Here is a 24,806-nt window from a genome sequence, read left to right as displayed (position 1 = left end):
ACAGGCAAGACCCTGTGCAGGTGGTCCCAGCCACCGCAGCAAGCTGGGAGCCATGGCTATCATCATGCTCAGGCATCAGAGCTGGCACCAGTGCCCACGCGCCACCAGGGCAAGGCCTGTGAGGTACACACAGAGGTGGCCCCCCATCTTGCACTCCTGCTCTGGGAAATGACTGGGCAATATTCTGTCAGGAAAGGAAGGACAACCCATCTGGAAGGTTGATAGGCAGAGAGCTGAGAGGGTTAGGGCTGGGCTGTGGACTGGACACACCCCTGGGCCAACTGCAAGGGTGGTCTGAAAGCTGGTCTCATCCCTGCAATGACCAAAGTACAGCCGGCTCTCGTTGGTGAACAGTGGGTCTCCTGGAGTCTGAGCATCCCAAGAAGAGCTGACCCTTGGGTTCAAAGCAAGGATGCGGGAAATTGTGCACATTCAAATCGGCCAGTGTGGCAACCAGATTGGAGCCAAGGTAGGTAAAGGCTGACTGCTGACCAGGTCCCCCAGACCCATAAATACCCCAGCTGGCAGGGAGACAGTGGCCTTGCAGATGCAGGCACTTGCTGAGGACTTGGTGTATTAAACAGATCTTTAGTTACAGAGACACAGAAGCTATTAAAGGCTGAGAGGATTAGTTTAACTAATGCTAATTTGGTCCATAATTTCATGTATGTGATTCCCGTCAGTCATTTCATTTATATATTTTTTCTTTTGGTACTGGGGACTAGACACACTGAGCTACATCCCAGCCCCCTATCTTTTTGTTTGAGACAGAGTCTTACCAAGTTACTGAGTGCCTTGCTAAGTTGCTGAGACCCTTAAAACTTGGAATGCTCTTGCCTCAGCCTCCTAAATTGTAGGGATTATAGGTATGACCACCACCATTTTACTTTTATCATCTTAGAAATAAACTTTTTATTTCTAACAACAGTAATTTGTCTCAAATGAGGATTTTGAAATTTGTTGGGAAGTTTTTTAGACCTTATTGTTACAGTGTCTTTTCCCTCCCCTCCCATGTTCATGCTATTAAAAAAAAATTGTTTTATTTAGTATGCAACAGGAAATTAAAGAGGTAAACCCAAAATAAAGTTTTGTGTATAGTGGCAGAAATAATTAAAATACGTCCTTTAAGGTATGAGATATTTTATCATACCTAAAAGCTTGTTAACCCTTTTCCTTTTTGAGATTGCATAATATTCCATGATATGGATGGACCACAATTTGTCTATCTATTCATCCATTAGTGAACACTTGGATTATTTCTCCTCTACTCCTTCTGCTTAAATTTTTCTACAAAATACCTGACTCAATTGGCTAAAACCAAAAAGACAGGTGCTTCAGCTCAAGATCTCCAATCCTCGTTGTAGTATAAACAACTGGACTCTGCAACACCCAGATAACTTGTTCTCTTTGCTATTTTGAAATCACTTCTACCAGGTGCACACCTATAATCCCAGCATTTTAGGAGGCTGAAGTACAGCCTTGGTGGCTTTGTAAGACCCTGTCTCAAAAGAAAGCCCCAAAGGACTGGGTGTAGCTCAGTGGTAGAGGGGTAGTCTAGCATATGTGAGGTCCTATGTTCAATCCCCAGTAGTCCAAAAAGAAAATTACTTTTACTAGAATGAATTGCATTAAAAGTAAGATTTTAAAACACTTCCATTAGGAGGCCTTACTTTTTACAGAGCAGCATTTCTCACAATAGCCAAAAAGCAGAAATAATCCAAATGTTCACTGATGGATGAATATATAGATGAAATGTAGTCTATCCATATCATGGAATATTATGCAGTCTCAAAAAGTGAGAGAGTTAAAAAGCTTTTAGGTAAAATAACATCTCACAAAGTAAACAGTTAAGAAAACAATTCCTGGTACAGTTCTGTAGTATTAAGTGTCTTCATATTATAGTATATCCAAACTCCAAAATGTTTTTCATTTTATAGAACAGAAACTCTGTCCCTATTAAACACTAACTCTGTCCCTATTAAACCCATTTCCCTCCAGGCTCCAGGAGCCAATGTTCTACTTTCTGCCTCTGTGATTCTGACCACTCTTATTTAGATGGAACCATCTAGTATTCGTCCTTTCGTGACTGGCTTATTTCACACAGCATCAACATCCTCAATCTTTACCAGTTTTGATCATCATCTCTCCATGGGCTGACCCTTGGGTTGTCCCACCTCCTAGCTATTTTGAGAAAGGTTGCTATGAATTCAGGCCTGTAAGTGCAGGTCTTTTAAACTGAAGGCAGAGAATTTTACAGCTGGAATACTAGTTATGGTCCTTCCATGCCACAGTGACAAGACATTCATAGCTAACACAGAAATGGGGAGCCCCCTGCTCTGACATTGCAAGATAACATGGAGTGAGGCCCTGGAGAGGAAGTGCATGGTGGAGATAGGGTAAGCTCTTGGCCTGGGTGGTGCTGCCCAGTGGTTAGAATCCAACAGTGACTTCTTACTTGGGGCTATAAGGGCTTTAAGACACATTCAATTGTGGTGTCTCAGAACTTCAGTGTATTCACCCTTTCACTCCCAAGACATGCCATAATTTACTATAAAATAGAGCCGATTTAATTTTTATTTATAGCCTATTTTAAGACCATGACTGGAGTCAAGGTGTCATTTACAAACTTAGTTGGGAAAACACCCTTGAGGAGGTCTTGACAAATGAGTATGTTTTGATTGCACTTTAACACATGCTTTTCCAGGTCATCAAAGGGGCCACCTAGTAATGGCTTCCATATTGAGAACAGGGTATGTAGCACATCGACAAATACTGTACATGTGATTGGAAGGGCAGAATGCTCCATAGCTGCAAGACAACAGCTAATGCATAATTTTGAATCACATGCATGCTTGATCATCAAAAATGCATATTACTTAAAATTGTGCACAAGGTCCTGGTTATGCACTTTTGAGAAAACTTCATGAAAGAAATCTCCGAAGTGAAATGAGATATTGTGAAATTTGATAAGAATTTCAGTTCATTTTCACTTAATGGAATCCACACTTGAGTAACTCAGAGCACTACAAGGTGAAAGTAGAGACATGTTGTCTGATGTGAAATTATGAAGTGATGTGTCCAACAGCCTGGATTTATTTATTTATTTATTTATGGTACTGGGGATTGAACCCATCGATGCTTAACCACTGAACCACATCCCCAGTCCTTTTTTTTTTTTTTTTAGAGAGAGAGAGAAAAAGAGAGAGAGAGAGAGAATTTTTTAATATTTATTTTTTAGTTTTTGGCGGACACAACATTTTTGTTTGTATGTGGTGCTGAGGATCGAACCCGGGCCACACGCATTCCAGGCGAGTGAGCTACCGCTTGAGCCACATCCCCAGCCCATCCTTTTTGTTTTTTAATATAATTTTTTAAATTGTAGTTGGATAACTTTATTTTGTTTATTTATTTTTATGTGGTGCTGAGAATTGAACCCAGTGCCTCACAGGTGTGAGGCAAGTGCTCTACTGCTGAACCACAACCCCAGCCTCATCCCCTTTCCTTTTTATTTATTTATTTATTTATTTTTCAGATAGGGTCTTGCTAAGTTGTGAGGTGGGCTTTCAACATGCTGTTCTCCTGCCTCAGCCTCTGCAATTACAGGTGTGGCCACCACACCTAGCAATAGCCTGAATTTAATAGAACAATCCAATTTAGTATTTTATGTGTTTGATATTTTACTGCAGGAGTTCAAGCTGGTATAAAATTCAATATTCATATTTATATTTAGTACAGGCAAAAAACAAGAAATTCCCTGGTCATTTATGAATTGGTCATTTATGAAGAGGGTTAGGTTGACCAAAGGAAACAAGCCCAAGAGCTCCATTTCTTTCTGATGCCCTCTGGGCCTTCACAGATCCTTGTCTATACTGACTTAACCCTGCTCTTACTTTCAGTTCTGGGAGGTGATTGGTGAGGAACACGGGATCGACTGTGCTGGGAGTGACCTCGGGGCATCTGCTTTGCAGCTGGAAAGAATCAGCGTGTACTACAACGAAGCCTATGGTAGGGCTGGTGGGCTGCAGTTGGTGGTGGCCCAACAATCAGGAAGCAGACAGAAGAGGAGCAAAGGCTTTGGGAATCCAAGCATCAAATGAGTGTTATCCCACCTGGAGCAGGCAGACAGGCAGGCAGCTGAATCTCCAGAGTGGGGTCCCCACCCCTGTTCAAGAGGCAGGACTGGAGAGGAACTCACCCAGACCACCAGCAGATTAAGCAGCTCCTGTCCTAAAAAGGGAAATTTACAAACAAAAATTTGCAAAAATGTTTGTAAACGACAGAATCATCCAGATTGGAAGGAGCAATACAACAAACAAAGATGAGAAATGTTTTTTTTTCCTTGTTTGTGTGTGTGTGTGTGGGGGGGGGGGTATTTTACAGATATGTGTGAAATGTTTTTGGGGTGAAAGATATTACAGGAGGTACTCAAATCCTGAACTATCAAAGACCCCTTTCTAGAACACTCTTGTTTTTTGGACCAGGATTACAAGGTTTCATCTTGATGAAACATTAATTTCTAGAAAAACAACAGTTTGCTGACATCTTCCTGCTGCTTTACACAGGTAAGAAGTATGTGCCCCGAGCAGTCCTGGTGGACCTGGAACCTGGGACGATGGATAGCATCCGATCCAGCAGATTAGGAGCCCTCTTTCAACCAGACAGCTTTGTGCATGGTAGGTTTTTCTAGAAGATTCCACTGGGCAGAGATGAGGATGCCTCCTACAGGTGCCCTTTCCACACATCACGCCCCCTTCCTCTTCTTTCCAGGTAACTCTGGGGCTGGCAACAACTGGGCAAAGGGCCATTATACCGAGGGAGCCGAGCTGATCGAGAACGTCATGGATGTAGTGAGGAACCAGAGCGAGAGCTGTGACTGCCTGCAGGGCTTCCAGATCGTCCACTCCCTGGGTGGGGGCACAGGCTCCGGCATGGGCACTCTGCTCATGAACAAGATCCGAGAGGAGTACCCAGACCGGATCTTAAATGCCTTCAGCGTCATGCCATCCCCCAAAGTGTCGGACACGGTGGTGGAGCCCTACAACGCGGTGCTGTCCATCCACCAGCTGATTGAGCACGCTGATGCCTGCTTCTGCATCGACAACGAGGCACTCTACGACATCTGCTTCCGCACGCTGAAGCTGACCACGCCCACCTATGGGGACCTCAACCACCTGGTGTCCTTAACTATGAGCGGCATCACCACCTCCCTGCGCTTCCCAGGCCAGCTCAATGCAGACCTGCGCAAGCTGGCAGTGAACATGGTGCCCTTCCCTCGCCTGCACTTCTTCATGCCGGGCTTTGCCCCGCTCACCGCCCAAGGCAGCCTGCAGTACCGGGCCCTCTCCGTGGCGGAGCTTACCCAGCAGATGTTTGATGCTCGCAACACCATGGCTGCCTGTGACCCACGCCGTGGCCGCTACCTGACAGTGGCCTGCATCTTCCGGGGTAAGATGTCCACAAAGGAAGTGGACCAGCAGCTGCTCTCTGTGCAGACGAGGAACAGCAGCTGTTTTGTGGAGTGGATTCCCAACAACGTCAAGGTGGCTGTCTGTGACATCCCTCCCCGCGGGCTGAACATGGCGGCCACCTTCATAGGCAACAATACAGCCATTCAAGAGCTCTTCAGCAGGGCTTCTGAGCATTTCTTAGCCATGTTCAAAAGGAGAGCTTTTGTGCATTGGTACACTAGTGAAGGGATGGACATCAACGAGTTTGGGGAAGCTGAAAGCAACGTCCATGATTTGGTGTCCGAGTACCAACAATTTCAAGATGCCAAAGCCAATCTGGAAGAAAGTGAAGAGGTGATGGAGCAGGTAGAAACGGAAGCAGAGGAGAAGGAGCCTTAGCAGGGACAGATGCTGCAGGAGAGTCACTCACAGAAGTTTCTTCAAAGATTTGTTTCTCTCCTGCAGCACTCCACGGCTGCCTTGCACTGTAGCCCAGCTACAGAGCGGGCTTTGGGGGGAGGAGGCTAATAGGCACTAGGGTCTCTGCCCAGTTATCCACTGAGTGGTTTGATAGTCAATGCACACTCTATATCTTTTGCTTTTACTTTTTTTTTTTTTTTTTTAACAGCGAAGTGAAAACACCATAGGGTGCCTCCTTTATTTTAAAGTGTATTGAGTCTTGACTTCAGGCCTAGCCCTAGCCAGGCAACCAGACTGCACATGTGGGTTTGCAGGAGGCCTGTGCAGTTCACTCTTAACTCTTCAGCAGTACTGTCAGGTCCTGGCATCCTAGGGCAGCCAAGACTCACCTTGGTCTCCATCTTCCTCACAAACACTATCTGGAATCCTGCCTTCCTTGTTGCTGGCCTCCAAAAGAGGCAGGTGACCACTAGCATATGGTGATTTATAGGTTCAGGAAAGTGCCAATATCCACTAGTATACTGCATAGAGTGTATATATACCTCAACACATGAACTGGAAAGGGAAAAAGGAAAGAAAAGCCATAGTTTCCTCTGGCTAAACAGAAAAACAAGAGAGTGAAAAACACAACTAAAGCACACTGATCCTCTGATTCTGATTTCTGAATAGTTAGTTAGCTTTCAAAACACACACACGTCCATTTTAAGTTTCTAATCAGTATTAGATTTCAGGAATTCACTAATAATTATCTTTGGCTTTCCTTTTATAGGCAATTTGGAAACATGCTTTCCAGTTTTATTCAGTAGTTGCCCTTCTCCCACAGCCCCTAAAACGCTGTGTGGCTTCTGTGCTCTCCGAGAAAGGGCACGCTGCATACTCGGCAACCACTCAAATGTAGGAATTAAGCAGAAATGGCTGCAGTGTCCTTCTTGGTTACGGAGGACATCGTCTCATTAGGGAACTTTTACAGTTCAAATTAATTTACAGAAGTTGCCATAAATGTTTGCATGAGGACACAGCTTTAACCATCACAAGATTTTAAACTGCTCACATTACAACAGAACCAAATACACAAGAGTATAATCAAATCATCCATAACTTCTTAATTACAGTTTACCTATTTCTGACACACAGCACTGTGGTTCCTTCCATACTGTGAAGGTCTTAATGGCCTTCTACCATCACCATTGAGCTCTATTATGGGACTATGCATAACTGGTGATGGGAAAATGCTCTGACACTGACTTTAGGAAATATTTACTTGTCGGCAATTGGGTTCCCATCTCCTGATGTGCTTTTGTTATTGGCAATAATAATGGAGCAGGTGGATGGACGAGTTGCTCATTCTGGGAAATGTCACTCTTTTCTGTGTGCATCTCGAGGAAATAACTAAAATACACACCAAGAGAAAATTAGGCCTTGCCATTGGCATCTCTCACAGCCTTCTATTTACAAAATTAAAAAAGCACAAAACAATGGTTTAAAACATTTTACTTGTGTGTGGTTTGCGAAGCACTAGATTTAGTAAGAAACTACATATATGCACTCTTTTAAGTTAATAACCTTCCCAGATGCTGAAAAGACTTGGAGCATGTGATTATGGCAGATTCACACACACACTTCCTCTGGTACTTTCTTTCTCAAATCTAAAAAGGCAATTAAATAGATGCAAGAGAAGATATGGACTTAAGATCTTTTTAAAAAAGTTCTGTTGATTTATATTATTGTAAAGACTTTTTGTTTGTTCAATAGTAATCATTAAAGTACAAAGAAATTCAATTTTAAATGGCTAAATTGCTTTATTTCAAACTAAATAAATTCCTTTTCTTAGAGCCTAACCACCCAGACTGATTAATTTGAGTAGTTAAAAATATTTCAAAATGCATCTCACCATCCCACTCCTTTGTATGATACAAATAGATTAAAACAACAACAAACTAGAAATGAGAAATTTATCCCTCCTGATTTTGAAGAACTCATTTCTTTAGTGGTTATGGTTGCTACGGCGACATTGGTTTCTCAAGAGACTGAAATAGCAGAATTATAAAATTTTAGAGCTTGTCCAATTCCTTTACTTTACACCCCAGGCCACTACAAGAGTTTATGACTGGACTTCCTCTAACATCACCCAACTAGTCTGTGAACTACCCACAACTCAGTCTGATTGGGGTCCCTATATCATTTGGTATAGTTATCCTGCCAGTTTCCTTGCAGTCTTGGGTTTGGGGAGTTCATTTCATTATAATACTTGATGTTCAAGTTTTTTTTTTTTTTTTTAAATCAGAAAGTGCATCAAAAAATTTTTTGCTGGACAGATTTTGTCTTTTATTCAGTTCCCTACATTCTCTCCATATTATAAGCTCTGTCCCTCAGTCTTACTTCTAAACCACCTCCTCTGTCTCCCCAGTAAATAACTGGTCTCTAGTCACTAGATTTGAAATTTACTCCTTTGCCTATTACTTTATCTGTCTGGTATTAAAAAGGCCCGATAGCCTGTGATTCATTTATTCCTATCCTCTGTAATGGAAGATGCTTCCTGCTACCTTAACCCTGGGGACCCTGGCACTTAAGAGAGATGCTTTAACTTCCTAACAGCAGGAAGACAGGCCCTTGGCAGACTCTGGGGCCTCTCTGCAGACTCTGCTGCATACCCCCTTCCACTCAATTCACTGCTCCATTTTGCATGCTGTAGTGAGAATTCAATAAAACTATAGGTCAAGTGTCGAAGGTCATTCCCAGAAGCTGAGAACAAAGAGGTTTTCATCATCTTGTCCTCGGCCCTGATAAATTATCACCAGCTTAAGTGCCATGGTGAGAATTGGTCTAGAAGTGTTCCAAAATTTCCTGTTCCATTTTATTTTTCCATTTCCAAAAAGTAAAAATTTACAGTTAATTTTGCAATGGTGTAAAGTTAGGCAAGTGTTCCAAGCTTCATAGAAAGATAAAAACCAAATTTGCAACAATTCTTTCTCACTAAATATTTAATGAATGAATGAATGAACACCACAAAACTGCTGTAGCATCATACCTCAGACCTGTAGTCAAGAATCTCAAGATTTTAATTTTAGCCTGGCCATTGGATCTCAATAAGTAGGTATTGAACAGCTTTGCCTCATTTCCTATGAGAAATGCTACTAAAATATAGACTCATTTATAAAACAATATGAAGTGCATTTTGTGATTAAATTGTAACATTAACAGTTCTGTATAGGTTTTAAGTGCACAATAAATAAATGAGTGCTACAATTTAGTGTTTGTTCTTTTAATGTATGCTTTCAGTAATTACTTTCATTTCCATTACTGGCTAAGCGGCACTTAGAGATACTTCTGTCTAGACAAAAGGATGAAGACCCTGCTTGACAACGGAGCCATTATTCTGATGTGACTATGCAATTCAAAGATTAGGGACAACAGAGCTATAATGGCAATGTCTAATTTCAATCACCAATTAATGTCATGAAAAACAGAACTTCTATTTTGAAATATTTAAAAAGTGTTTTCTGTATCTCTTTGGTCACTAAATATCACATATGCCCTTTCCCCTTATCATGTATTTGTGCAGACAGTTTCTATAAACAAAAGTTTGACAGAAACCAAAAGCCAACAATAAGAGTGAACCATACATCAATTTATTGGCATTGTCAATTTATGAACAAGACAGTTTTTTTTTCATGAAGTGAGATGATTTTAATTTGCCATAATATGTGCCCACACTTCGTCACCTTGAAAATGTAGCATTTCAAGCTTTAGTCAGGGTCTAGGAGGAAAAAAGAAAATGCAACAGTTGCCATCCAGTTCTGTATCTTTTCTTAAACATCCAATACAAATATCAGAAAGGACCTTCACACAGTGAACTGTCAATGTTTAACTGTGGCTGCAAATCCCTTTGCAGGTGCAATCCCTGGATAACTTTAAGAGTGCAGGGCCTCACCCAACTGGCACTCCCCAATAAATAAATCTAACACTTGCCTAGGAAGAAAGGAACTACTTTGCCTTTAAAAGACATCAATATCCCTGGTGCTGATGGAGAGGGTCCTCACTGCTAAGCAGAACAGAACTTATTGACCCCAAGGACACAGCAAAGTCACAGGAGTCAGATGCAGTGTCTGACACAGCATTACTATATAGACTAAGAGAGATTCTTAGGTCTCCTATGGACTTAGGAGATTAGACAGCCCCTAAAAAAGGACTCAATTCAAAACACCACATTTCTAGACTCTTAATATCTACCAATTCAAAATCAGAATGAAAAGTGCTTAGGGGAGACAGCTCCATCAAGTGAACTGCTTGTATCCATGAGCTGCCAAAGGGTTAATGTCTACCACACTTCTATGCTACAGTGTGTCTGCAGCTTTTTAAAAGCAAAACAAGAAAATTCAATCTGAAAAACACTGCTCTGATAATTTGCCTTATCTTTGAAATAACAATGTCAAGAAAGTAGCTGAGAGATCAAATCACTTTTATAGTTTGGAGTACAAACGTCTGAACTTATCAACTGTACAGAACTGTCTTTTTATTGCATAAGAATGAAACTTTACATCACCAACATCTTTGCAGAACTAAAATGAACCAAACAGTCTGAAAGCATAATAAATTCAGCAAAACAGTATTCACTGCAGGGTCTTGCAGATTTTACTGCTCGGTAAAACAGCAGGACCCTTGCTGTACTTGAAGTCCTTATGTTCAGGAAATGGTGATTTGTGAGGACATTAGCAGATGTGGGGGAAATAAAAACGCAAAGAGCTGTAATTTTTCATGCTCCTGAACTGTTACATAACTCCAATAGCAATTAGAAAAGTGAGGAGTTTATCCTCCAAATTATTTGATTTTGTGCAGACAAATGAAACAGGTTTAATTAAAATAAGATGGCTTTCTACCTAAGCATTGCTAAATGAACTGAAAATCAATATGCCAATTACTTCTGCTTGTCAGGGCCCAAAAGGACATCCTTTTATCATGCCACAGTACTTCTACACCCTGTATATTTTAAATTATTACCCCAATAACTAACTTTGAAATGAGCTGACTAAAAAAATGAACAGAAGCCCAAACTAGAATTAGTTTGATTTTTATGTGGCTCTAAAAATTTAAGATGCAACTCTTCTTCTAAATAAATCCATAACTTACTGATTATTCCTTTTTTACTTTCACAATTTTTATGCTGCTGCCAGAAGTCTTCTCCGCATTTGCTTTGAATTCTGCCTTCAGTGCATCCCTCACTGCTTTTGCACAGATCTGAGAGAATCGGATGTAGCTGGGAGAAAATGAGAGAAGATATGTTAATTATCAATAATCCTGCCCGACAGCTGTGTTACTGTGTTTTTGGTTTCTTTCGTATACTTTTAATTTTGGTTTAGTTGGACATTATTGCAGAATTGGCTTTAAAACTAATTTCAAAGGAAACCTCTACACACAAAAAAAGAAAGAAATGTACCAAAAGAGCAACTGATTTTTTTGGTTCATTGATCATGATTTTAACTTACAGTAAAAGGGGCATAAATATATATATTTTTTAAAATCCCACAACACGATGGCGGGGGTGACACTCATGTCTTAGAACTTGTTTTTAGGAGTCAGAGTTCCAATGCCTGCTTCTACTTCTACTAACTGGGTGACTTGTAGGCTGTTTGACTTGCAAACAAACAACCAACCAAAAATCAGACCAAAATGTTTTTGGAGGATACAACACAATGATTTTCCCATTTTACTTAAAACCTGTTTAACTGTATTATTCTTACAAGATAAGGTATTTATAATTAACAGAGAAAAAAACTATCTTAAACCCAAACAGCTCTTTCTCTGATAAATATTTAAAGGCTTTCCTGAGAATAGTAGACTGTCTCTCACAAGCCTGTCATTGAAAATATCTCCTAATCAGGGTTTTTAAATTATGAAAAGTCCTCAGAGAACACCATCAATTCTAGCAGAATATCTAAATAACTGCTCCCTGTTTGGTAGCTGGATTTCTAGCAACATCTTATTTTCCCAAAAGATGGTCACTTTTCACACTTTTTTTGAAAACAGGAAGTGGATGGTGGTAGCTACTGCTCAGGTCTTAGAACTTGTTTTTAGGAGTCAGAGGTAAAGAGTTCCAATTCCTGCTTCCACTCCTACTAACTGGGTGACTTGCAGGCTGTTCAGCCCTTGTCAGCTTGTTTATTCACCTGTAAAAACAATAGAATAAAAGAATAATAATACCTGCCCTGAAAGGGTCTGGGTGGTACAAAGTGTTCAAAACCTTGGATCACATAGTAGGTGGTTTAATAAACGGTTTCTGTTATTGTTTTTCCAAGTTCATCATACTTTGCTTGACCTTAGCACGTCGGGGAACTCGGGCTCCTCAGTAGTTGGGGAAGTTACCACTACTCAAATCTAGCCAACTCGCAAGGTGTGTCACTAGGACCACAGGTTCCTACTGCACACCGGGCGGCAGCTGCACACTTGAACCCCCCCCCCCCCCCCCGCCAGGCCACCGCTGTGCTTTGCAGGTCTGAACAACTCAGAGGGGGGCTTCCACCCTTTTCCACAAGGACACCGAGGTCAAGGGGTAATACAAGAGGGCATGCAACTCTGCGGGGCTGTCCGTGTGTGCAGCCGATGCACTAGGGTGCACTGCACGCGTCGGGCCCGCCCCCCGGCGTCCGCATCCTCCGGGGCTTGTAGGTCGGCAGCCCTTGTCCACGGCAACGCCATCTTGGCGGTGGCGCCGAGGCCCAGAGGCCGGTGGGGAGGGCCAGGCCACGCGCCGGCTACCCCTGCCGCGACTCTGGCGCCGGGCCCGTGCGCTTCCCTCCAGAGGCCCGGGCCTACCTGAGTCCAGCCTGTCGCCAGTACGCCACCATGATGTCGCGAGAGGGGGTACGTCGGGTCGAATCGCGAAAACACGGTAGTAGCGGCTCAGCCGGGCGGCAGGAAGGTCAGGCCTGAGAAGCGGAAGGGGCTGGGCTAGCGGACCTGCCATTCACCGCACATAGCCCCGCCTCCGCAGCCACCGCGGAAGCCCCTCTGCCGCCTGGAACCAATGGGGGCGCGCGGCCCGGGCAGAGGGTGCCAATCCCCGGGCGGGCTGACCGGCTGCGCCTGCCCATTGGCTCCCGCGGCCGGTGGACAGCGAGACCGCGCCGAGCCCCGCCCGGGGCGCGAGGAACAGGTTGTGGTCGTGGATACTGCGCAAAGCCGGGCGCGACCCATTAGTTCGGTGACAGTGTGCTGGCCCTCAAGGAGTTGCTCTTCACCTTCAACCACGAAAAACACGTTATAATCAAGAAAAACACCACAGTCCAGAGAAAGTTTTTATTAATAAAAAGTTTTTAATTTCTTTCATTTTTTAATGAGATGCTCAAGAGTTCAAGAGTCATCAATACTTTATTTAATTCAGTCCTCTTCAATGAATTTGCTGGCTGTGATTATATTTTAACAAAATTAACAAATTATCAACTATTTAAAAAGATGAAACTAACTGTATTGGAAAATGAAAATAGGATTTTATCATTAGATCAGAATAAAAAAATCAAACGAAGGATAAAAGATTTTAAAAATTTGTTTTCCATTAGGATATTACACCTTTTTTTTTCAGAAAAAGTATAACAGAAATTATACAAGTCACTTTTTGTGAAACATTAATATTTAGCAATGTTTTCTTTAGCTGAAATGTTATTTCAGTTGTAAAAACCATCTCTGGTTACAAAAAAACATAATCAGAAACCTTATCGGATTTAACTTGCTTTTACAAATATCCTAAGAATTTTTTAGCTAAACAGTATTTTCAATAGAAAAACATAATTTAAAAAAGTTTGGTATCTTTCTGTCGTTTTTATGTACACATATTAACTGGTCTCTTTATAGAAGGTGACCTCATTAAGCACTGTAAAATAAAGGCAAGAGCTCATCACCTTTTAACAAAAATATTTTGTAGGCAACAACTGCAAGTATCAAAGATATCATTTAGTGATTAAAACTGCTTGCTACAAAATATTAAACAAAATACATTTATTGGATTGTTTTTCACTTTTCAGCCACCCATGTGGCATCAAAAATAAGGACATCCCATTAATAAAACCTGCAGTGCAATTGGCTCAGTGGTTAGTTTGGGCCACTCTGTCCCCACCTTTCATTATTCTTTTTTCTCCCCAAACGCCCCCACACCCCCACAGTGGCACCATATTATTAAAAACATTAAGTACCTGGGATTCATGCCTCACATCAAGACATCATTTGAGTAATTTCAAATGATGTACAGCTCTTCATGTAAAAAAGATGTTTTGTGGTCACAATTACCTCAAAAAGTAATTATATTCAAATAACCTGACATATCATGCCTTAGCAATTACAAAACCATGATTTTGACACATGGCAATTTATAAGTTAGGCAAATGTGAAATGCTAAAAGATGTGAACAGCTGTTCTGTTTAAGTGTTCTGTTTAAGAGTGCGAAACTCAGGTAATGACTTTATTTTTTTAGTTAACATAACCAGCCCACGGTACAGCATGCTAAATCATAAAGTACAAGTCCAAGGAAGGTAATACCTTTACTAAGTTACAAAACTTTGGCAAATCAACACAGTACTCTATAATACAATAAAATATTATTAATGTTGGAGTCATATATTAGACTTAGTGATGATTTTTACTCCAAAAACATCATTTAAATACCAAATCAAAACAGTGTGGTTTTTAGCAGAGCAAGTTATTTTATACAATTTAATGTCTTTTAAAACTACACAAATTCTTATTTTAGAGTCAGTTCCCCCATGCAGGCTGCGCTAGTCTGTATTAGCAAGGTGAGTGTGTGTGTATGAGGAGAGGCTCTGCTTGCTTGGCTCTGGGGTTGGTCCAAAGTCAGGTACAGTTCCAATGCCTGAAAAGTGTTAAAATTCTATTTTAAGGAGACTCAATGTCAATACCCATTTCTCCGGAGTACTTTAAAAAAAAAAAATTGTTAAATTTCACATAAATACCAGAACCCTAGAAATTAGTCATTTCAAGCCACAATAACCTCAGATGATCCCTTGGATTTTAAAAGTCCTGTATCTTTTTGTTTTGATCAAAAGTCACATAGCCTTACTCCAGATTATTAGAAAAAAAAAATTCTACCTAAAATACATTTGTACTTTTTAAATAACAAATAAATACACTGTCTGCTTGGAGAGACCTGGGGATTTGATATTCTATACTGACTTTATCATTTTTCTACAAATGCTGCCGCCGCCATTGGTGTCCTTATGCTTCCTCTTGCTGAAGCCGTCAACTCTTCAATCTCAGCATTTAATTTATGTATTACCCATTCCATTGCTTCTCGGCCCTTAAAAAAATCCAATACATTTAGTGTTACTGAGTGATAGCAAAGGTATGTACAACAGGACTTCTCGGCCCTTAAAAAAAATCCAATACATTTAGTGTTACTGAGTGATAGCAAAGGTATGTACAACAGGAAGTAACGAGGAGGGTTAAGAGCATAACTAAGCTCCAAAAGGACAGATTGTTTTTGTTCTTGCTTTCTTTTTTCAAATATTATTTACCAAATATCAAATGCCTTGAGCAACTGGCTTGACCCATAAACTGATTTTTATTTTGTATGCAAAAGATGTTCTCAAAAGAATCTACAATTAAATGACAGCATGTTTTATGCATTTCATAATTAGAGTGGTCAAACCTTTTTCATGTCTAAATTTTAGATTAAAGTCTTATACCAGACCCTGAAGGATCTGGTCTTTAACTCCGTCCTCACCCCTTCCTGCCTGGTGCTCTACAAAATTCCTTAAAGAATGGAAGGAGGAGCATGTCATGATTCCTTTGTCAGGGCCTATGCACACACACTTCCTCCACCCCAATGCTCTTCCCCGCTTATCCCACAATCCACCTCCATTCAGCACTTGACAGAAACATCCATCACTACACACTCTCCTGCCTGTCCTTATTCTCCCTTTCCTAAATGTGTGTTGTGAGATTCACACTGCCTTCTGCTTAACGTAGCGAGGGCAGGGACCACATTTGCTTTGCTCCCTGCTGTTATCCCTAGTCCAGCCTAGTATTCCACCTGGCACAGAGAAAGTCTCTGAGTACCTCTGACTGCTGCATGACTATATTAAACATGTGTTAAAAAACAGTGCATTATCAACTCTTTCCCAAAATTTACTTTTTTTTTAAACAATGCACTCTCAATGAGAGCGATTCTTGATGGGGCAAAACTTGGTTCTTGAAGGTGATGGAAAAAACTGAACTCTTTTATATCTAAAACACATATAATATGTATGTAGTGTTAACTATATCTCATGGATTAGAAGGAAAACATCAAGACTGATGAAGGGGATGATAATAAAGAACAGTTGTGGGACAGAAGTTAAACTGCACACAGCTACACATCATTAAGCATTTCTATGTGCTGGGCCTTAGGCCACACACGCTCCATATGTTATCTCATTTACCTCATGCCAACCCTGTAAGATGGGAAATCTCCACTTCCCAGATAGGAAACTGAGGCACAGAAAAGTTCACTTGATTGCTCAAGGTTGAAAGGTTGGATAGAACCTGCCATGTAAACCCAGGCACACTAGACTCCAGAAGCCTGACTGTCTGGCTTCTGACTGCAAAGTGGCTGAGAGTCAGCTTACAAGGACAAATAAATTCAGCTTAAGGTCTTCTAGAAATGAACCCAGGGACATCAAGCATTGAGTAGCAGTCTACTTACTTTACTAGCATTAGACGATATTGTGGTCGCCATCAGTCCTTCCAGGTAACTGCTAAGGCTGACTCCTTGCACAGAGATGATGGCTTCCTGAGTCAAAATAGTCCTGCCACAAAACACATGCACAGTGTGAGATGACCCAACTTGCCCTCTTTAAAAAGATTTAGTAAATTAAAAAACAAAGAAAGAAAGAAACAAACAAACCCAAACTCCTTGTAAAGTATGTTGGTCAAAAATATTTTTACTTACTTTTCTGGGTCTTGAGGATGTGGTTTGTAGATAAGTCTCTCATCCACTGAAACCATATTTGTAAAGGAAATCTATAGAACAAGGGGATAAAAAGCAAATCATGGGGCTGGGGTTGTAGCTCAGTGGTAGAACGCTTGCCTAGCATGTGAGGGACACCAGTGCCTTGATTCTCAAAACCACATATAAATAAATAAGTAAAATAAAGGTTCATCAACAATTTAAAAAATACTTAATAAAAAAAAGTAAATCATTTTGGAAACAAAGATTAAAAATATTTCCAAAATCAAAACACAAACCAAAATCTTACTAGCTAAATATACAAAACAACAAAAAGCCAAACACAAATAAACTTTGATATTTTTCTATGAATACAACTTAAATTTCACTGTTTGCTGTCTGCTTTTTATTTTTTAAAATTAAGAAAAGTATAATAATAATATGCACATGATCCTGCATTCACTTTATTGAATGGTAACTCCTAAAAAGAGGTGGGACCATTAGAGCAACAAGGCTGCAAAGCTGAGCAGTGCTGACCTCAGCTCCAAGTACTGACTTTCTGCACACATCCATCTGGTATCAACTATACAACAAAAAATTAAGCCAAACAGTTCAAAATTAAAACAAAAGAGAGCCAAGACTTACATTAGTCGATTTAAGTTCCATTGTTTTCTCTACAGGATCAACTACAGAATGTTCTTGCACATATGTTTTGGTTCTTGCTGAACCAATAAGCTAAGAAAAACATTCGGAATTAGTAATCAGAGGAGAAGAATTTCTTACTGAGTGTATCAATATTTTATTTGATTGTATAAATGTGTTACAATAGCTTAACCCAAAATCTGTTTTGAAAAAACAGGAGGTAACAAAGGTCAGAAAGAAGAACTGTTGGAGGGCAACAATAACTCACACATTACAGATGAGACAAGACTGCTATACCCCAAAACCTTTCCTAAAGGCAGCCAGGAACCAGCCTAAGAGAGTGCATGCAATCTAAGGCATGCCACCAAAACCGCCAAGGTGCGCAAACAAAATACAGAAATTAGAAGATTTGGGGCAACACGGCATCTAGAAGAGGGAGAACCCCAGAACCTGTCAGTATCTCCTGAAGTGTTCCATGGGAAAGGTCCTAGAGCTTCATGCTCCAGATACAAAACAACCATCTTGCTGTGGAAGATCCCAGAAGCACCAGGGCTACTTCCTGCGCTTGACCCCCCAGGCCTGCTTCTGTGTCCCTGTCACCTAATGCTGTGGTTTGTATATAGGGGATGAGTATATTCCTGATGAAAAATGTATACTTAAGATTTCTGAGTAGACCTGCCTTCTGTGAAGACAGATCCTCTAGAGAAAACCGGCTCCATTTGCCACATCAGTTTTCTCACACTGTGATAAAATGGCATTCTAGTTTCTTGCTGCTTAAAGTGCATCACTAAAGCTACTCTTTTGTAACTGACTAGAACTGTTTCCACTGTACAGGAAGGAGTACCAGGCTATGGCACAAATATGACAATGCTAAGTCCTAGAACATTCTTCTTAATGTGCACAACCTATTATCAACCACAGCAACTGTCACCTAACAGTCATGACTGGACCATTACATCTACATTTTATTGGTCTCAAGTTGCTGGTAAAAGCAGAAAGAACAGAATAAACTCCTTTTAGGTTATATAGCATCAGCTGGTTCCCTTCAGAAGGTTCTATCGGGCGCCTTCATGAAGACTGTAATAATATTTCCAATTCATTATACACTCATAACTCAAGTTTATTATAATACAATTTGAACTGATGCAAAAATGATATTCAGAATGTGCTCCCACAACCTATTTGAAATTATAATGTGTTTTAGGAAACTTCTGCACTGCAGGCACACTTCTCAGGGATCGGGCACACTTACAGACTTCACGATGGAAGGCAGTCCCCACTCTGTGCTAAGAAGTCTGTGGCTGTGCAGCTTTCCAGAGGGATCTATATGCCTGTCCAGCACATCAACTCCAACCACACTCGGGTTCATAGGGTTTGGGTATTTCTGCATTGCAGCTGTTGTAACAGTTTCCCATGGGTGGCTGCCAACATAAATCCAAAATCAAACGTTTAAAAATATGCATGATAATTAAACAATTTTTATAACTTATCAAATCACTCTTTATATTGGAAATCTAATTAGTTTACCTAGGGACAATTATTTTCTGAACACTGACTGAATGATGATTTTGGGAGCTTGATCTACATTTTTAATGTGAACAGAATTTGGTATTTTTCTAAAACACAGGCTATATAAATGTAATTGATGTCTATAAATATCAAATTATTTCTACAGAGAATTAAAGTGTAGTTTCTTATCTTTCCTATTTACAATTATCCACTTTCACATGTAAATTGTTTCTAGGAAGAACCACTAATTCATAAAAAATGTATTTAAAAATTATGTTCTGAAACAAGTAGCAAAACCAGCCCCTTCCCACCCTTTTGTGGTACTGAGGATTGAACCCAGGAGTGTCCTACCACTGAGCTCCATCCCCAGCCCTTATAATTTTTTATTTTGAAACAGGGTCTTGCAAGGTGGCCCAGGTTGGCTTTGAATTTGCAATCGTGCTGCCTAAGCCTCTTGAGGAGCTGGGGATTACAGGTGTGCACTACTAACATGCATGGCTAAAACTACTCATTAAACCATTTATTCTTTTGTTTGACCACAATCCCATTAAGTTTTAAGAGTAAAAGAACTTATAGGCACTGTAAATTCTTATAGGAATTACAGAAGATCCAAAACTTTATTGATTTAATTATGAAAAATTTTTCTACGTTAATATAAAACAATGTCCCCTCCAGTCAATAGCCATTATTTTCCTCAAAGAAGTGATTCTGATTTCTGTTTTGAAAAGGTCACCCAATACTATAAAATGTTCTTCTGGCCCCCAATATGCTATTTTCTAATAATCTCTCTTAACATAATAGGCAGTTCTTATCACCTAGGACCAAAGTAGTTAACAATACCATGTCATTTGAGAACGTGCAGAGTCTTTATTTTCTTGAAAAGGCACAGGTGCTTCAGTGACTCAAAATGTGATATATATTAGCTCTTTACAAACTTCTGTGAATTAGCTACTCTAGATGTCCCTCTTACAAAAAGCCTGTGTCAACCACCATTAGTACTGAAGGTGGTCTGGACCACTTGCTTGACCAATGCCAATCCCAATCTATCTGTGCTTTTGTCTTAATTTGAAGGAAAAAGACAAGATCTGGAGATGATGTTTCAAGTCATACTTGACTGATATAAATCACCCAGCATTATTTCTTATTTTTCTAAAAGTAAAACAGGTAAAAAATTCATTTCAGTCTCAAGACTGAAAACTACATCTTGTTAACAGACAGGAAACCTCAACTCCATTGATTTCTCAGAACCCTGGACAATCAGTGACATGCTTTTTAATGTTTTCATTTTCTCTATAATATTGCATAAATTAAGCTCATTCTGTTTTTAATCTCAAGCCTTATTCAGTAATCAATGCAGATATGTAAGTGGAACAGCTTCATAAATCTAAACAGGCCCCAGAAATGGAAGTGATATAGGCCAAGCACTCTGATTATCACCAAGGCAACTATCTAAAATGAAAATCAGATGAACACTTTCCCTGTCCATCTAGTCATATACCATGGTGAGCTGGCTTCCATGTGCTTATCTCTTCCTCCCACCCTCTCTAAAAAATTAATAACTCCATGGCTTCAGGGTGGTAATGCATTATTTGTAATTTTGCCCATCTCTGTGCCCTTAGCCAACTTGAACACATCGATGTTGACATAGCTCAAACTAAGATTGCTTTATGAAACAAAGTTACTCAAACTTTATAAAGGTTGCATATTACAATCTTCCAACAATTGTTTTTAACTGTATTAACATAATTATGTGAAAAAGATCTAATACCAAAAGACATTAAAATATAGCACCAAAATGGAGTCAAGGGAACCTAGTGGTGGCTTAGAGTTCTATTCCATTTCTTCACCTATAAAATAAGGTTCAATTTCTTCACCTATAAAATGAGGTGGGTGTGGTAGAGCATACCTGTAATCTTAGTGATTAGGAGACTAAGGAATACACAAGTTTGAGGCCAGCCCTAGCAATTTAGTGTGGTTCTAAGCAATTTAAAAAATAAGATAGAAAAAATATATGATATATGAAACAAAAAAAAAAATAGAAAAGGTTGGGAATGTGGATCACTGGTTAAGCACCCCTGGGTTCAATTCCCTATACCAAAATAAATAAATAAATAAATAAATAAAGTGGGGGACATTGTTAACTCCATTGGGACAACAGTATCTTGATCTATTTACAATGTAACCAGTCCAAAGAGCAGTGCCTAGCACATACTAGGCATTCTTCCATGTTGAAGTCATCAACTGAACATCAACCATAAGCTAGACCTCAAGAGGAAGTGCTGGAAAATCAAGGATGGGTAAGGCATAGAATGAGAACCTGGGTGTTGGTGTGACAGCAACATCCTGAAGTTGAGACACATGAAAATGGTAAGATTTGTGAGAGGAAATTTTGATTTGGACTTCAGGAATGTTGAGTCTGAAGAGGTGCTGGACAGTAGGCAGTGGCAGACACCTGAAAATAACAATGGGAAGTTCCTGAGAGGCTGGAGATCAAGGTACAGATCTGGTCGCCATGAACGTGTATCATGTGGCACCTTGACTGAGCAGCTCAGACTATTTGGAGAAGAGGCAGAGCAGAGCTGCTTGCTGCTCCTCCTCCTGGAACTTGGAGAGCATTTATTTGAGTATGCCTATCTTCTAGAAGGTAGGTCCCAGAACTTTCATCGAATTTTTAAGAGGTCTGCGACAAAAAGAGAAAGAGTACAATCTTACTGATGAAATGGAAGACAGGCAGGCCAACAATTGAATCTCACTCAACATTTACACGAATAGGGAAAAAGTGAGGAAGATGTTGAGAAAGAGGACAGGAGTGGAGATAGGAACTGGGACAAGGTGAGAAGTTTAGGGAGGACCAGGGAGAAGGGAGTTCTGAAAGCCAGACTCAGTACCAAGCACTTCCGAAGCATTCCAACTTGGGCAAGCACCCTGAGGCTGAGCGGACTAGAGGACATGGCCAGGTTTAAGAATACTATAAAGACTACAATATAAAGACTGTGGTCTGTCTTTCCTCCTCACACAAGTGGGTTTTAAACTTCAGGGAGAAAAGAAAGCTTCCGTCTGGTTCTAACATTCTGTTCTTTCTGCATAAACAGGCGCTCCGAGGGGCCCGATTCACTGTGTAAAAGTGTTGACTTCTTTTAAAATTGCCCTCAGAAACACTCACAGACTCGAATGCCTAAATCAGACAACACTACAAAGTTACAATAATGAAAACGGTGTGGCAATAGCAGCAAGATGGCCGGAGGAGAGCGGACAGCCTATAAATCACCACAATGTCCAAGGCAAGGTGGCATTTCACACCAGCGCGAGGGGCAGATCAGTCAACAGAGCCCTGGAATAATGCCCTGACCACTAATTTAGGAAAACAGCGCACGGCTGCTTATGCCGGTGGTTCTTCGGTGTGGGGCGTGCAGAGGTGACTGCAGGCCTCACCTGGCGCTATTGTAAGGCCTCTCCACTGCTGTAAGTTCAGGACAAACACAGCGGGTCTGAAGGCGCTTGGGGTCTGGCTATTGCCAGCCGGGCAGACCACAGAGGGGCCACATCTCCAACTTTCGCCTCAGAGCGCTAGGCCGTGCGCCCTGGGCCTGGCACGCCGGTGCCTGGTCACCCGACGGCACGTTGTGGCCAGCTCGCCGGCGGCGCAGGCCCTTGAGCCCCCGACGGCCGAGACGGCGCGGCGGGGCGGGGCCTGGGGGCTGGGGTCGTGACCTTGCCCAGCCCGCGGGCACGGCTCGTCGCTCCCCGGGGGTCTCCGCGCCCGCCCGAACTTACTCGAAGACGTGCTCCGAGGTCCAGATCTTCATGGTGCCGGCGACCTGAGTCCTGTCCGGAAGACTCTAGGGGACAATGAGGCCACACTACCCAGCCCCACCCGCACCCAGCGGCCGCGCAGCGCGCAGGCGCCGTCGGGCCCGGCGCGAGGACGTCCCGACGCGCGGCCCCGCGCCCTATCCCGGCCGGGCCAAGCCTCAGCGCCGCGCAGCGCAACCGGGCTCCGCCCCCTGAGGGCGCTGCGTGCCGGCGCAACCGGGCCCCGCCCCCTGGGGGTGCGTGGCGCAGGCGCAAAGCTGGCGGCGAGAGCTCGGCAGTGGCTGTGCTACGCAGGCGCGGTTCGTCACGGCGACCTCGTCCTCTCTTCTTGGCGTGCCCACCTAAGCCCTGTAGCCAATCCGCATTCCTCCACGGTTCGGGTACTACCTGCCCGTGGTGGGGATGACACGCGTGGCCGTCGGGTGGTGTCATTGAGCCCCTCCACCTGCATCAGCAAGCCCGCCCACAGGCAGACTCTTGTCACCCTGAGGTCATCCTGTTTGACTCCCATTGGGAGGTGAAAGGAAAGTGACCACAACACTCGGAGCAACCAAAAGATCTTTATGGCAGCAGTGCAACAAAGAGAAAAGAAAGACAGAGAGAGAGAGAGAGAGAAAGAGAGAGAGAGAGAGAGAGAGAGAGAGAGAGGGGAAGCGCACACAGGAGAGAGACAGAGAAAGCAAGAGAGATTGCAAGAGAGAGGGAGCAAGAGAGAGAGAGCAAGAGAGAGAGAGAGAGAGAGCAAGAGGGGGGGGGCCTGGCAGGAGGGAGTTTTTATAGCCCAAATCTAATGGGGCCTCTGGGTCTGCAAGCTGCCTTGTTGGCCCAAGGGGGGTTGAGTGCTCAGCCTTGAGCAGCACTTGACACAAACAGGTGATAAAGGACCAGATAGAGGGGGGTTTGAGTGCATGGGCTATCTTGCAGCCAAATCTGTTCAGCCTGCCCTGCAGACAACACAGTTCAGCCTGCTCTGCACCCAACAGGAGGGAGCCTTTGAATGCTTCTCTTGCTGGATGATGAGTCTCGGTGCCTTCCTAGGAAGGGCTCATTGATCATTGGAAAGGGAGATAATTGCTTTTGGGATGAATTAACGAAATCGTCTAGTGTATCAGTTTGACTTCCATGAGGCTCTTGGCAGACTTGTGCAAGGGTTCTTTGTACATACTTAACTAGTCATTTGTCGCTTAAAGCAATGACTAAGAAGTGAAGGACCTGAGGGGGTGGCTTATGGGTGCGTTCAAGGTGAGCCTTGCCCTGGGGAGGAACTTTCTGGCTTACTTTTCAGGAGGAATCTTCCCAGCCCTGAGACCCCCACTGACCACACACAACCTTGTATCTTCCAAAAGGACAACTTACCATTTGAAATGATGATTGTTGAGGGCAACCTTTACACCTGTTTTTTTTTTTTTTTTTTTTTTTTTAAAGCTAGGCTAAAGTACTGCCATGTTCTTGTTCCTGGCTTGCTTGATTGTTAAAAACAAAATGTTAATTTAAGAAGGTGGATAATTAAAAAAAAAAAATATATATATATATATATATAACAACAACAACAGAAACATAATACATATAAAAAACAACAGAAACGTTACATTAGACAGGAAGGAAATAATATGGTTGGGTAGTTGCTAAGTGCAATTTGTGGTACCTAGGATTAAAAAAATCTCAAATCCTACAGTACTGAGAGTGATTTTCTTGGGAAGGTAATGTGTTAAGGACTGTAGAGAGTGCCTTAGCCTTGATAAAGATGTGAAGTTAAAGTCACTGGGAGTTAAAAACACTGGTTCAGTAACCATCAGCACAGAACAGCCTGTCCCTGCTATTCATGGAGCTCCATGAGGCTGTTTGCCATCCAGCATCCCAATTTTATTTATTTTAGAGAATGTTATTCTGCACCCCCCCCTTCAAGATTTGTTTTTGAGTCATGAAAGTTAAGTGACACCTGTTCTATCCCTCCCATACACACATTTTATCAGTCGATTGATTTTACTTACTACATCTGAAGTGATGGGGATGAAGGTATGGCAGGATGGAGGTCCGGGACCCAA

The 24,806-nt window shown here is 41.8% G+C and overlaps 3 protein-coding genes across 5 annotated transcripts; 1 reads left to right on the top strand and 2 right to left on the bottom strand.

Annotated features, from left to right (window-relative positions):
* Window positions 1–201: 201 nt before the first annotated feature.
* Window positions 202–7,653, top strand: Tubb1 (tubulin beta 1 class VI). The gene is made up of 4 exons (XM_005327101.4): window positions 202–469; window positions 3,897–4,005; window positions 4,563–4,673; window positions 4,768–7,653. The coding sequence occupies exons 1-4, from the start codon at window positions 413–415 to the stop codon at window positions 5,844–5,846; spliced, it is 1,356 nt and encodes a 451-aa protein (XP_005327158.1). The 5' UTR covers window positions 202–412; the 3' UTR covers window positions 5,847–7,653.
* A 1,821-nt stretch (window positions 7,654–9,474) lies between these two features.
* On the bottom strand, window positions 9,475–12,838 carry Atp5f1e (ATP synthase F1 subunit epsilon). The gene is made up of 3 exons (XM_005327103.5): window positions 12,678–12,838; window positions 10,995–11,121; window positions 9,475–9,624 (listed from the first exon to the last, which is right to left on the bottom strand). The coding sequence occupies exons 1-2, from the start codon at window positions 12,707–12,709 to the stop codon at window positions 10,998–11,000; spliced, it is 156 nt and encodes a 51-aa protein (XP_005327160.1). The 5' UTR covers window positions 12,710–12,838; the 3' UTR covers window positions 9,475–9,624; window positions 10,995–10,997.
* Window positions 12,839–13,146: 308 nt separating this feature from the next.
* Prelid3b (PRELI domain containing 3B) lies at window positions 13,147–22,930 on the bottom strand. 3 transcript variants are annotated; one of them, XM_078051857.1, is made up of 7 exons: window positions 22,723–22,921; window positions 21,266–21,400; window positions 18,692–18,860; window positions 17,443–17,532; window positions 16,801–16,871; window positions 16,555–16,657; window positions 13,147–15,168 (listed from the first exon to the last, which is right to left on the bottom strand). In XM_078051857.1, exons 1-7 carry the CDS (start codon window positions 22,752–22,754, stop codon window positions 15,049–15,051), a joined length of 720 nt encoding a protein of 239 aa, XP_077907983.1. In that variant the 5' UTR covers window positions 22,755–22,921; the 3' UTR covers window positions 13,147–15,048. The 3 variants fall into 3 exon arrangements, with proteins under 3 accessions (XP_077907983.1, XP_077907984.1, XP_077907985.1); XM_078051858.1 differs by lacking the exon at window positions 21,266–21,400 and having other exon boundaries at window positions 22,723–22,930; XM_078051859.1 differs by lacking the exons at window positions 21,266–21,400; window positions 22,723–22,921 and adding an exon at window positions 22,381–22,598.
* Window positions 22,931–24,806: the final 1,876 nt, after the last annotated feature.

This window comes from Ictidomys tridecemlineatus, chromosome 5, assembly GCF_052094955.1.
Source record: "Ictidomys tridecemlineatus isolate mIctTri1 chromosome 5, mIctTri1.hap1, whole genome shotgun sequence".
Classification (NCBI taxonomy): Eukaryota; Metazoa; Chordata; class Mammalia; order Rodentia; family Sciuridae; genus Ictidomys; species Ictidomys tridecemlineatus.
The sequence above is the reverse complement of the archived record's forward strand: the minus strand, read 5'-3'. Positions and strand labels throughout refer to the sequence as shown.